The following is a 12,798-nucleotide window of genomic DNA, read 5'->3' on the forward strand; positions in this document are numbered from 1 at the left end:
GAGAACATTTACCTGCTCTGCACGTCTCAGACATGTTCCTGTTTAACCATTCCTACCACTCCATACAGTTAAAAGGGATTAATTTCATATATTGATGTGTTGTCAGAGACATAAAGCGTTTGTAACTCTTGAAGTCTCTTGAAATTTGTCATCTGATGCTAGTTAGGAAAATTTTAATTCCCCTCTTTTGGCCTTCCTACGTTGTCAAATGTGCTTTAAAGTCTTTAAAAGATGAATTTGTATCTATATTTGAGCAGTTAAAACCAGGATGAATGGTTTTGTAAACGAGCAGCATCCTCGAACTGTGATGGACAAATTAGCGTATGTTCCTGTTCATTCACAGTGGCAACGTTGTTTTACTCAAACAGTTTTATTATGCTCTTTTCTGGAATGAAGTCTTTTTTTTTAATTAGAGTTGGAGTCCATCATTCTCACAGTTCTCTCTTAATATCAGATTAAAAATAAAACCTGAAATACATACATTTTTGTGATTTGTTTCACTTAATGGCATATTTAATTTTAATTGGTGAGGCAAGGCTTTTCTACAAGGACTTATCCACAGTTCAGGCCTATGAGCACTGATAGATTTTCTTATTTTAATTTCACTTGTGCAACTTTTATTGTGCGCACAGTGAGCAGACGGCAGTAGATCTCTCAGGGAAGAGCTCGCAGCGACACGAGTTAATCCGAGCGGTCCCTCGTTGCACCGTGCGCGATCGCTTTGATTTCTTCCCTCGTGTTTTCATATTTATCTTTTTGCTCCACTCTGACTCTTCACTTTCAAAGAGGTGTTTGAAAATGTCCAGCACACACATGCAGATGCTGGGTTAAGCTGTCCTGGTGGTGTCCGATGGAAGGGCAGAGAATCCAGCTCTAGGGACAGAATGCAGCCGAATGGCTGACTGTCAAATTTCTTCACTCTTAGTTGTAGAGAAGTTTTGATCTTTGCATTGACTTATTTTTCAATGTGTATTTCTTTGTGTAAATATGCTTGCATCTATATAGACATAGGATATGTTTCTCTGATCATAAGTACGTTATTATTTATATGCATATAGACTTTCCTTTTACTCTTGCTATTGAAGGCACGCAAGATCCAGAAACTATGTTTCAGAAGCTGAAGTGTGCAAACTGGAAGCTGTACCCTTGGATTTTGGCGATTACCATCCACTAAAACCCATTACAGTGAGTTTCTTTTTGAGCTTTTGGAAAATGAACGTGGATTAAAACTGACTTTGTTTCTCTTTTTACTTCTGTTCCTTTAAAATTAAAAGGAGCTTCGAAGCTCGTGGTGATACCAGTGAAGTTACTTTCTATGTTGGTGGCCTCTTATTTTAGAGGCATCAAGTTTTATTCTGTTTCCCCTTTACAGAAATTTGCTGGTGCTGTTATGTGTCAAGAACAGTCTCCTTCTGACAAAAATAGCAGTCCAACTTGTGGGGTTTTTTTATTGCATTAAATGTTGAATAATAGATACGTTTAAAATCAAATAGTTGCATTACAAATAACCTACGTAATTGCTTGATGTAAGATTTGGGTTTGGGTTAACTTCCAGTCAGCTGTATGCTTTAAAACATTTATCGTTTCTTTAATGTATGAGAGGCTTTTAAAAACGTGGTTGTACATAAAGAATCCAGGATCGGAGAGATGAGCGTCGAACACTAATGAATGATAAATGAGCAGCGGGGAGATGAGACAGAGGCCCCAAGAGTGGGTTTGATGGCACAGGCTCCAGTATCGGACAAGAAAAGTGAAGATGAGTCTGGCAGAGGAAACCAAATAGGAAGAAAGAGGTTGGAGGAGAGAAACAATAAAATAGATGAGGGTGCTAAAAAGAAATTCTTACTGTTCTGTAGACCTAGATTTGGAAGGAAAAAAGAGTTTGGTTGGTTGGTTCTTGCTTTCATTGCAACAGCACGATTTATGTAGCACATACTTCGAAGATTTACTAAAGAAAATAGGGGGAAGAGAAGGCCTTTTTGTTTAACAGTTTTGAACTTTTCTTTCAGGTTACTGAGTCCAAGACCAAGAAAATGAACCGGAAAGGAAGTACTTCATCTACCTCCTCCTCTTCCTCCAGTTCGGTGATGGATCCGCTGAGCAGTGTATTGGATGGTAGCGACCCTTTGTCATTATTTGCAGCAGCTGCAGATCCTGTGACTACTGCTGCTACCACGGTAACGCTGGGGGCAGTTTGCTCAACTAAATCATAGTAAAACAAACCAACACCAAAACAACAACCAACCAACCAAAGAAAACAACCCCCCCAAAATCCCAGAACCACAGAGCCAGCCCTGAATAGGATATATTTGTCTGACCAGTTAGGAGGTTAATACAAATAGGAAATATACTGCATTAATAGAATTATGTATTCTTTTTAATTTACTTATTTTGATGTGGTTTATGTTGACATATTTAAATATGATTTTTAAAAAATATTGTAACTTTGGAAAGGATCAGCTAGCACTCGGAACGTGAAGTTGACCTTTATCAGCCGCCTCTTTTTTTTCAGATTTGTATTTAGCTATTGACTGTTTTCTCCTTGTAGGATGGTACCCGAAAGAAACGGGATAAAGATGATAACTCAGCAGTGGGAAGTGACTTTGAACCGTGGTCAAGCAAACGTGGTGAAATCCTCGCTAGATACACAACAACAGAGAAGCTCTCTATTGTAAGTGGCAGCTTCTCTAGTTTCATGTATTTGGACTAGATACTTAATGGATTTTGGAGGTTGCTGTTTTGTAATCACGCAATGAGTAAATACTGCTCCTCTAAATTTCAGGTTTAATGTTGCAGAACGCTGTGCCTCAAGCTCTCACTTATAATTATTGTTTTGGAACCAAGTCCAAATTCTGTTGATTCATAGAAACCATCACTTTGTCTTTTTGTAACAATACAAATAACTTCTGCTCTTATGTCTATTTTTTAAATGATTAGAGGTGTAATTAGCAGTGTGATTACCCTGTGCGTTCTTGGAAGCTTTCTAAAAGTCTTCTTTTGCTGTTTCTTCACAGAATCTGTACATGGGATCTGAAAAAGGTGAGCAGTTTCTTTAATGGTAAGAGATTTTGCTTGAGGTCAGGTGCAGCGACAGGTTTGTGGTCAGGAGCAGTTGCAATGTGTTTTCCTGGCTTCCCCATTCTGAGATACGCTTGGATCTATGTTTTTTTGTGAATAAGACTTCTGCCGGATTTTTACTTCAAATAATTATTGAAAACAAACCCTCTAGCCGCCTTGTCTTGTATTCCTGTAGGCTGATGAATTCGCGATTGTGTATTGTGGAAGGAAATGGAATTCAGTGCCTTCCAGTGGAGCCTGAAGCCTTTTTCCATTTGCAGTGAGCAATGGTGTTTTGAGGATCGTGTTTATCAACTCTTGTGCTTGCTGCAAGGGAAAGCAAACAGGGCCCTTGGGAACTTGTTCAGTTATTCTCTTTACATGAAAGTGAAATTATTTCAACTGCGTGCCAACTGTTCAAAAAAGAACCAAATGCGAAATATTTTATTGTGTTTTCTAGCAAAGCAAATCTGGGCTAATAGTTATAGCTGATTGCACAGTAAACCAGAATGTTTATATGTGACTAAACATGCAGCATTTCAGCTTCTGCAAAAACTTTTTTGGAATGAGAATGGTCAAGCACTGAAGCAGGATGTCCAGGGAGAGCGTGACATTTCTGTCCTTAGATACTGTTAAATTAACGGGATATAACCCTGTAACTCCCAACTTGGATCTGCTTTGAGGGGGAGAGTTGGACACAGACCTCTGGAGGGCTTTTCTAACCTTAATTGTCCTATGGTTCCATCCAGTGGTTCTTTCCTTACCAGCAAAACTTGCAAGAAAATCCATTTATATTCAGTTTTGCTTAGTTGTAATTTTCTATACAAAGTGAATGAACTGTAGGTGCATTTAAACATGTATCTTCAGGAACAGTCACCAAATGAATCAAAGCGCTTCTGTCCTGGCAGCTGATGAGCATTCTGAGTCTGTCAAGCTTCTTTGGGTTTGTTGCCCTTTAGAAATCCAAGTGTTTAAATGTTAAAGAAACTGAACACAGAATTCTTTACAGGAAAAGCTGCAACTACTGGTTCAGCAGTTTCTGAAAAAGTGAGGACAAGGTTAGAAGAACTGGACGATCTGGAAGAGGTGAGAAAGTTTTCTGCTCCAATTACATTATCATTTTAAAAACGAAATAAATATGTGAAATAAAAATCTTTTATGAAACCTTTTAGGAAGGTTGTGATGCTGCACGTGCTTATGTAGTATTTAGATAAATATATACTTTACATGGGACTTCTCTAGCAGTTTCAATCCTTTTTGTTATAGAATTCAGGCAGATTAATATTTTTGTAGTGCTAGAAACTGTGATTCAAAAATTCACCTCCTCTACCAGTGCTGATGTGCCTTGGTACTGTGTAGGCTCTGCAGCTGCTATAAAACTTTAGGGAGCCTGATAATCTTAATATCTGATAATTTTCTTTGCCCCCATTGCAGAAGCTGCGTACTGTCCACCTGCGCTTCATTACAGTGAACACTTAGGTGCTTGATAGAAATACTGAGGACTCAAGTTATCTCTCAACCTGCAGTATTTACTGTGCAAAGATGAGATGTGCCATAACGTACTTTCCTAAGACCTGAACCTGCCTCGTACTTCTAGAATTGGTTTGGGTCATGTTGTTTTGAAACCCCTGCCTCTTAACTAACGTCAGGTTGCCTGAACCAGCACAGTTCTCAAGGCGGGATGTCACAAATAAAGGATTGGATTCTGTTAGGACACTTTATCATAAGGAAATATGTAACTTTTTGTGAAAGTGTAATTGCATTTGCATTTTCTCTCTTCATCTGCGATTGCTTGTAGTGATGGTTGCTTCTAGACTCTCAGATATTACAAAATCTGCTCTATAATGCAGATTAATAAACTCATTAAAACTGGTCCTGAAGGTAGTTTTTCATGTCACTCGTACTTCTACTGAAGACTACTCCAGAACCACCTCCTGATTTTTCTAAACGCATTTTTAGTCACTTTCTTCTTGTGTCAGTTTGGTTCTAAAGCTTAAACAATTACTTCTGCTTTCAGTGTTTGACTAGTTTATTTTTTACATGTAATCTTTTATAAGGTCTGTGAGATCTTTGTGAAGACACATCACAGGAATGCTCTGGTACTGAGCACGAAACTAATAGAGTTTGATTTCCTTACTGAGGGCGAAACGCAGCCAAGTATTTCTTGCTGTCAACAAATTTGCTGGCAAAACGTTTCATTCTGATGCTGCTCCTGCATAGGTACTAATCTGCTCATGTATAGCGTTTGTGGTGGAATGCAAACCCCCCTCTGTCCCCCTCCCTCCTTCGCTATGGAAGGAGCAGACACATCTCCCTCTCTCTGCTGTCTGAGCCTGACAGCTGCTTTTGTTTGGCCCCAGAGCCCCTGGCCAGGGCCGTCAGGAGAAGGGAGCGCAGAGGTGCCAGGAGCCGCTGGGCGCCCACGGCCAGTGTGGGGGATGTTTGGAGGCTTCAGGGGCACCCACAGCCAGGGTGGGGGTGCAGAGAAGCTTCTGGAATGCCCACAGTCAGATCTGATCAGGCTATAAAAACGGGATTCCCGTGGAGACTCCGCCCCTTGCGCGGGTCTCTTGGAGCACGAGCTGAGCCGCTGCTGCCAGGAGCCACGGCCCCCGGGATGGAGACTCCGCTTGCCTTGCGCCACGGGGGGAGTAACATTAACCCTCGCGGGATTGCGAGTGTATCTGCTTTCCGTGCACATTTGCACGTGTATTTATACTTTCCGTGCACATTTACACGTGTATTTATACTTTCTGTGCACATTTGCACGCATACTTTCCGTGCTCAATATGAGCACGTGTACAAATTAATCCTCGCAGAATCGCGAGTGTATTTTCCTCCCGTGTTTTCACATAAGCACGTGTAATATTCCGTGCACATTTGCACATGTATTTCTCGTCGCAGGATTGCGAGTGTATTATAAATTTCCCCTCGCAGAATCGCGAGTGTACACTTTCCGTACTCAATACGAGTCCGTGTGTCCCTTTACAATAACCCCACACCGTGTTCATGCCGTGTGGACTCTGCCCGGACTCAGGGCGGCTCCGGCATTGTTCTGGTGAAGCCACGTGCGTGCACTCTGTGCACCTCCTGTTGTATTAGTTGCTGCCCCTTAATAATTTTCCTCAACCGATATCCGAACCTGTATTCAAGTCACTTTTGGAGTGCTAAACCCTGTTTCTCACCGGTTTAATACAAGTTGTTTTGGACCCTGTTGTCTCTTTAACTAACCTCGGGGGGCCTCCGTGACAGCGTTAGTGCACTAATGATACCCGAGTAGATCCTGCTGAAATAGTCCGGCATTTCTGACTTCACAGACAACCAGCATGTCTCTTGAAAACCAAGGCAGCTGTGACACACTCCTGTGCCAAACACCTGCCATATTGATCCCCAAAAGGTGAGAAGGGGAGAATTAGGGAGTTCTGTAGTAGGTTTTGTGGGGTTTCTTCTTCCCCTGGAGCGATTTGGCTCTATAATAATGACACGCTCCTTCCTTCCCTCCCTCTGGTCTTAATAGGCTTGTGTTTTCTTGCCAGGGCTCACAAAAGGAGCTGTTGAATTTGACTCAGCAGGATTACATGAACCGAATTGAAGAACTGAACCAGTCTTTAAAGGATGCTTGGTCCTCTGATCAGAAGGTGAAAGCTCTGAAAATAGTCATCCAGGTCAGTTGTACGTTTTTGTACAGAACCGGCGAGTTTGGTGGTGCGGCTTGTCCGATTGCTTTCTTAGGGAACAAATGGTTTCTATTATTTTCCAATTATTTTCATCTGTTCTTCACTGAAACACATTTCTTTCAGAGTTTTATGATGTCTGACAACAGTTGGACTTTCAACTCGGTAGTTATGTATCGATTTTGACTAGGGCATGTGGGATGGAATTCTCATTAAAGAGAGTGGCCCGATGACAGATGTGGAAATTTTACCTCGTTAGGGGTAGTTAGAATAAATAACACACAGTGGTATCAGTGCTTTCCTTCCCTCTCCTTTCCCTTCTAGTCGCTTCCCCCCACCCCAAGTAATACCAGAATGACTTTTTGAACATCATATTTTCCCCATCCAGACTGACTATTGAATAATCTGATTTAGGACCCTCGCAAGCTACAGGAAACAACTGGGGATTTTTTGAAGTGTGTGTATGTGGGTTTTGTGTTTTCAAACTTGCCTGCGGCTCTGAGGGGCGCAGGGGAAATAGGGCAATCAGGTGCTCTTTTGTTTGGCTTGGCTGTGCAAAAAGGCCAGAGGAGATAATGACATCCTTCAAAGCACTAGAACTGATGTAATGCTAATAGTCATCGAGTGGGGTTATAGAAAGTCAGGGTTTGTTTTTTCTTTGTCATGCTGGATACTCTTGTGAAAACTGTAGTAATTTCAGCTTAAATTGTGGTAAAGACAATAAAGGAAATAAACATAAATGATTTTAAAAAATTATATGTGACCCAGGGTGACTAATGTTCTATTGTAATACTATGAAATCAGCACTATTATTTAAAGAAAAATCGATATGTAGCATTATGAAGTGTGAATATTTTAGTGAAAGAGAATACAACATTAAAAGTCTTTGGATGAGAAGAAAAGGGATATGGACATACTGTATTTACAATGCATTAATATGTGTATATATAGTGTCTGATACGCAGTGATAATCTATGCACTAATACCTTCATATATTCTGTTACAAATGATTTCACAAATTATTGTGAAATAATGAAGTTTCTAAGATGGGATTCAGTGCTTCCTTATAGGAAGGTGGTATCAAAAGTGACTATTTTTGTCTCTCTTAAAGTATTGTCTATGTGGTGTTCCCTTTGCACTTAAACTTCGTGCTGCAGATGCTCATCACTAATTGAAAAGAGTTAAATGGGTGTTTGGGTAATTAACCTGAATTAAAAAATGCATGAAGAAGACTATAAGTAGCTAATAATAATTCTATACTTATAAAGCAACAGAGGGTAGAAACCTGACTGAACTTTCCTTGTTGTGATTCTTCCTAGTAAATAACACAATTTTAAGAAATGAGCAGGTTTCATGGCAACAAGCTGTGATGATGTATGTATTGTATCATTTGAACGCTAGAATTATCTTAAGAACTAATGATGAAAATGACCCAAGATGTAATTACAAAACCCAAAGGCACAAGTTGGCACCTGGGGATGCAGCCGTCATGCTCTGTGCAGGAGTTTTACAGGGGCTGAAGTGCCGGGGAGTTACGGTCATTAAGGCAGGGCCTGAATTAATAGCACGTGAATTCCTCACGTGCCTTTTTTGCGAGCGACTTTATTCATCAAAATGGAAGAAGCTAAGCAAGCTTAGAGTAAGCTGCAGTAAGGTGATTATGTATGTGAGCTCTAATAAGGGTGGTAATTAAGCGTTGGTAGGATGTGTAGACCCTGAACAGCTCCTAAATTACCTTTACTTGAAGGTGACTGACTTACCGTAAGTAGGGAAGAGTCTGCTTTGGTTGGAAGTTTGGTCGTGGATGTTCTTGCCTTAGCAATAAAGCAAAAAGCCTGAGCATGCCCCTCGTTTAAGCACATTCAAATGTTACGATTTTCTTGCTTGAACAAAGTGGGCTTGTGGGGTATCAGATTCCTTCCTGCATTTTTGGAATGTCATGAAAACTTGAACTTTATCCCATCAAGATTGAAGCGCTGTCTGCTGATGAAGGAGAGCAGGGACAGAGGCCACAGAGAAGAAGAAACTTGTTCGCGGTGAGGGTGGCAGAGCCTGGCCCAGGCTGCCCAGGGGGTTGTGGAGTCTCCTTCTGTGCAGACATTGCAACCCGTCTGGACACCTTCCTGTGTAACCTCATCTGGGTGTTCCTGCTCCATGGGGGGATTGCACTGGATGAGCTTTCCAGGTCCCTTCAACCCCTGACATTCTGGGGTTCTGTGAACACTGTACTTGTCAGTCTTCAGATAGAGACTGGAGAAGACTCGTGCTCAAGGGCTGTGTTTGGCTCAGGGGGGATGTGGATTTTTCTCCCCAGTCACTCCTCTGCCTGTTTTCTTCAGGTGGGAGTTGATTTTTTTGTGAATAAACTCCCATCAAAATTTTTGCCTTCAGTTCAGCCTGTGGTTTTTGCACCATCTTGGAAAACAAAGTATAGCTTAATTAAATGCCTTAAAAATGTCTTCATTCCTCAGCGTGTATTTTGAATGCATATCATAAGTGGACGTGTTTACTACCTGGACTTTTAATTCAGTGATACTGGAGCTAAGTGGGCCGATGTGTTTTCAAATGTGTTGGTGGGTGGTCACACTGGGTGCTGGTGGGACATTATGGGGCAGCTTCTTCCCAAACATTTGAGTGGTTCTGTGAGCCGCAAAGGCCTGGTGGAGAGCTCACCAGCTCAACTTTTAAAATTCTTTCTTATTTTAGTCTACATCACATTTTGGGTTTGATATGGATGCTCAGAGACATGGCGAGAAACTGAAAAATGCCCTTTGGAAAGTTGGTGTAGAAAAGAAGCGCCTTTTTGTGCTTCTGCTGCGAGAGATTTGGTGTTGTCTGAACAAATGCACAGATCTGGGGTTGTTTAGTCTGGAGAAGAGGAGGCTCAGAGGTGAGCTCAGCACTCTCTAGAACTACCTGAAGGGCAGTTCTAGCCAGGTGGGGATTGGGCTCTTCTCCCAGGCATCAGCAATAGGACAAGGGGCCATGGGCTTCAACTCTGCCAGGGGAAGTTGAGGCTGGAGATTAGAAAGCAATTCTGTGCAGAGAGTGGTCAGGCATTGGAATGGCTGCCCAGGGAGGTGCTGGACTCACCGGCCCTGGAGGTTTTTAAACTGAGATTGGACATGGCACTGAGCGCCATGATCTAGTCAATGGACTGGAGTTGGACCAAGGGTTGGACTTGATGATCTCCGAGGTGTTTTCCAACCCAGTCGATTCTGTGATTCTGTGATCTGCATGGTCAGCTGAAATTCGGCATTGCAGATTACCTTGTGCAACAAAAATACAGGTCTGTGACCGGCTCTGCTGGAAATGAACAATAACCTCAACAATCTAGAGAGTACCATGGTGTGTAATGTGGAGATTCTTTGGCATTTTTTGCTGGATAGTCTGTGTTGGTTATTTCCACCTGTTCCAGTCTGTCTGGAGTAAAACCACAAACTTGCATTGTCCTCTCAAAATGTTTTTTGTTTTTTCTTCTAGTGTTCTAAGCTGCTTTCAGACACAACAGTAATCCAGTTTTATCCAAGTAAATTTGTTTTGATTACAGATATCCTTGATACTTTTGGTAAGTACCTCATGTCCTAGACTCACTACACAATATTTAATAAGACAAAATTAATTTTTTGTAATGTAGAAAACATCACATTTGTCTGAAAAGTGCTCAAATGATTCTCAGTTCTAACATGGAGTATTTCCAACGTGACCATTTGGACACCAGTAGTCTGTGATACATAGTTTTTCAAAACTATACATAGTGATACATATCACATAAATGTGATACTTAGTTTTTCAAAAACTCTCATGAGTGAAGTCTTTAAAGTAAAAATATTTCATTTTGTAGGTCTGTGCTTTATGTATTAGTGAATATCTAGAACAAAACCTTGGGAAAATTATGATATCTGCATTTCAAAATTTAAAACACACTCGTTATTATGGAAACATTTTGGGGTTGGCAGCCTCTTGACTAAATACTTCATTCTGTTTATGTTTGAAGAATACAAGGGTTTTTTTAGCTGAATAGGGACTATGAAGTGATCAAAATGTAGTTCACTGAATTTTTAAATCTATTTCAATTAGTTTAAAATGATCCTTTAAATGAAATTGTCATCCACCTCATGTGATTCTCATAGTTTTCTGCCGTGTTACGGAAAAGATTTACGGCAGCATTCAAAGTCGAAGAGTATTTTGATGTTTCGGAGGATATGGTATGATACAGATCCAGCTGTTTTTCAGGTGTTTGTGCTCTTTCCTACTTACTGAAAGTGCTGAAGGCAACACAATATCCAGACTGGGCACGAACAGGACCCCAGCGGGTCTGGGGGCTCCTGCTGTGCGAGGGACGGAGCCAGAGAAATAAATGGGTTATAGCGCGGCAAGTGCTGAATTCACCCTGAACATGCAGCCTCACTAGAGGGCAGCACATTGTTAGTGTTTGGGGCAGGTTTTCCAGCTGATTTCAATGTATTTTAGAGAGGGAACCTTTGAATCAACATTTTGTGGTTTACGGCTTGTTCGTTCGTTATGAATGTTATTTGTTTTTTTATTTTTATAACAGGGAAGCTAGTGTATGAAAGAATTCTGTCAATGTGCGTGGACAATCGTGTCTCTTTGCCGGGTAAGTTTGTGTTCGTTTCTACTGTGCTTCTGGAAAAAATCACGTCCAAACTGATTTGAGAAAGGTTTAATAGGACTCATGCTACACTATTCCTTATGAAAAAATCTAGTAATTTATAGTTTTAACAGACTAAACTCCATTGCTTATAGCTTTCACCACAGTGTTTATGCAAGTTTACATTTTAACTGTGCAGCATATACAGACAAAGCTGAGAGTCTCGGTTTTTGGTAAACAGATGTTTTTGTTGCTACACTAGAAACTGTTGATGGGGAAGAATTTTGGACGAAGGAGCAGGCAGTCAGTACGATCTTTTTAACTTGGGCCCCCTTTTCAGTTGGAGTTCTAAAACAATGTAAAAGTTTGACATTTATGGTATGAATGTATATTGAAGTACTTATTTAGGAAGGCACCGAAACATTCCATTGAAATATGCTCTTTTCATTGCATTTCAGAGTGTATTAAGTGCATGTCCTTGAAATATGAAATATTCTTACTTTAGCTGGCAGTGCAGCAGTACCATGCGGCTGCGGTTAAATCCAGAGGATTTGAGCCAACAAATATTTAAATTTGAAATAAACTTACAGAAAATACTTAAAATAGCTGTGGTGGTGGCAGCTCTGATAAGCTGTTCTCACAAAGGTTTGTGCAGGCACACAGTTCCTGTCCGGTTCTGGGGCTTGTCCCCGGTTGGGGGGCGCTGGGTTGTGCCCTGGGACTGCAGGCCCGACATTCGCTCTCGTCCTGGGGGAATCGAGCAGAATGAGGTAGGACCAGAGCTGCTGTGGGCCTGGATGAGAATGAACATCTGTGCTCAGTCAACATCTGGTGTGGCTTCTCTGCTCTGGGAAGCGGGAAACTCCCTGTGGAACAGGAGCTTCCCGCCTCCTGGGCAGGAACAGCAGAGCACTGGTATTTAAACCTGTGTCACAAGAAGTTTGTCAGCGGACATTCACAGAAGCTGCTTCTGTAGCTGCAGTCTTGCATCTGGGCAGGAACAACCCCAGGTTCCAGTATAAGTTGGGAAATGACCTATTAGAGAGCAGCATAGGGGAAAGGGACCTGGGGGTCCTGGGGACAGCAGGGTGACCATGAGCCAGCACTGGGCCCTTGTGGCCAGGAAGCCAATGGTACCTGGGGTGGGTTAGAAGGGGGTGGTCAGTAGGTCAGAGAGGTTCTCCTGCCCCTCTGCTCTGCCCTGGGGAGACCACACCTGGAATCTTGTGTCCAGTTGTGGCCCCTCAGTTCCAGCAGGACAGGGAACTGCTGGAGAGAGTCCAGCGCAGCCACCAAGATGCTGGAGGGAGTGGAGCATCTCCCGTGTGAGGAAAGGCTGAGGGAGCTGGGGCTCTGGAGCTGGACAAGAGGAGACTGAGGGGGGACTCATTCCTGGGGGTGAATATGGAAAGGGGGAGTGTCAGGAGGATGGAGCCAGGCTCTTCTGGGTGACAA

At 41.9% G+C, this 12,798-nt stretch overlaps 1 protein-coding gene across 1 annotated transcript in view; it reads left to right on the forward strand.

Moving 5' to 3' along the window:
• The window catches only part of VPS35L (VPS35 endosomal protein sorting factor like), a 56,619-nt gene that overhangs the window by 3,473 nt on the left and 40,348 nt on the right, over positions 1–12,798 (forward strand). The window contains exons 2-9 of the mRNA XM_082064766.1: positions 1,086–1,185; positions 2,010–2,177; positions 2,549–2,671; positions 3,015–3,039; positions 4,067–4,143; positions 6,594–6,722; positions 10,215–10,299; positions 11,290–11,349. Of these exons, the coding sequence (XP_081920892.1) occupies positions 1,086–1,185; positions 2,010–2,177; positions 2,549–2,671; positions 3,015–3,039; positions 4,067–4,143; positions 6,594–6,722; positions 10,215–10,299; positions 11,290–11,349 (767 nt within the window). The remainder of the gene's footprint in view (positions 1–1,085; positions 1,186–2,009; positions 2,178–2,548; positions 2,672–3,014; positions 3,040–4,066; positions 4,144–6,593; positions 6,723–10,214; positions 10,300–11,289; positions 11,350–12,798) is intronic.

This window comes from Streptopelia decaocto, assembly GCF_964273445.1.
Source record: "Streptopelia decaocto genome assembly, chromosome: 13".
Lineage (NCBI taxonomy): Eukaryota > Metazoa > Chordata > Aves > Columbiformes > Columbidae > Streptopelia > Streptopelia decaocto.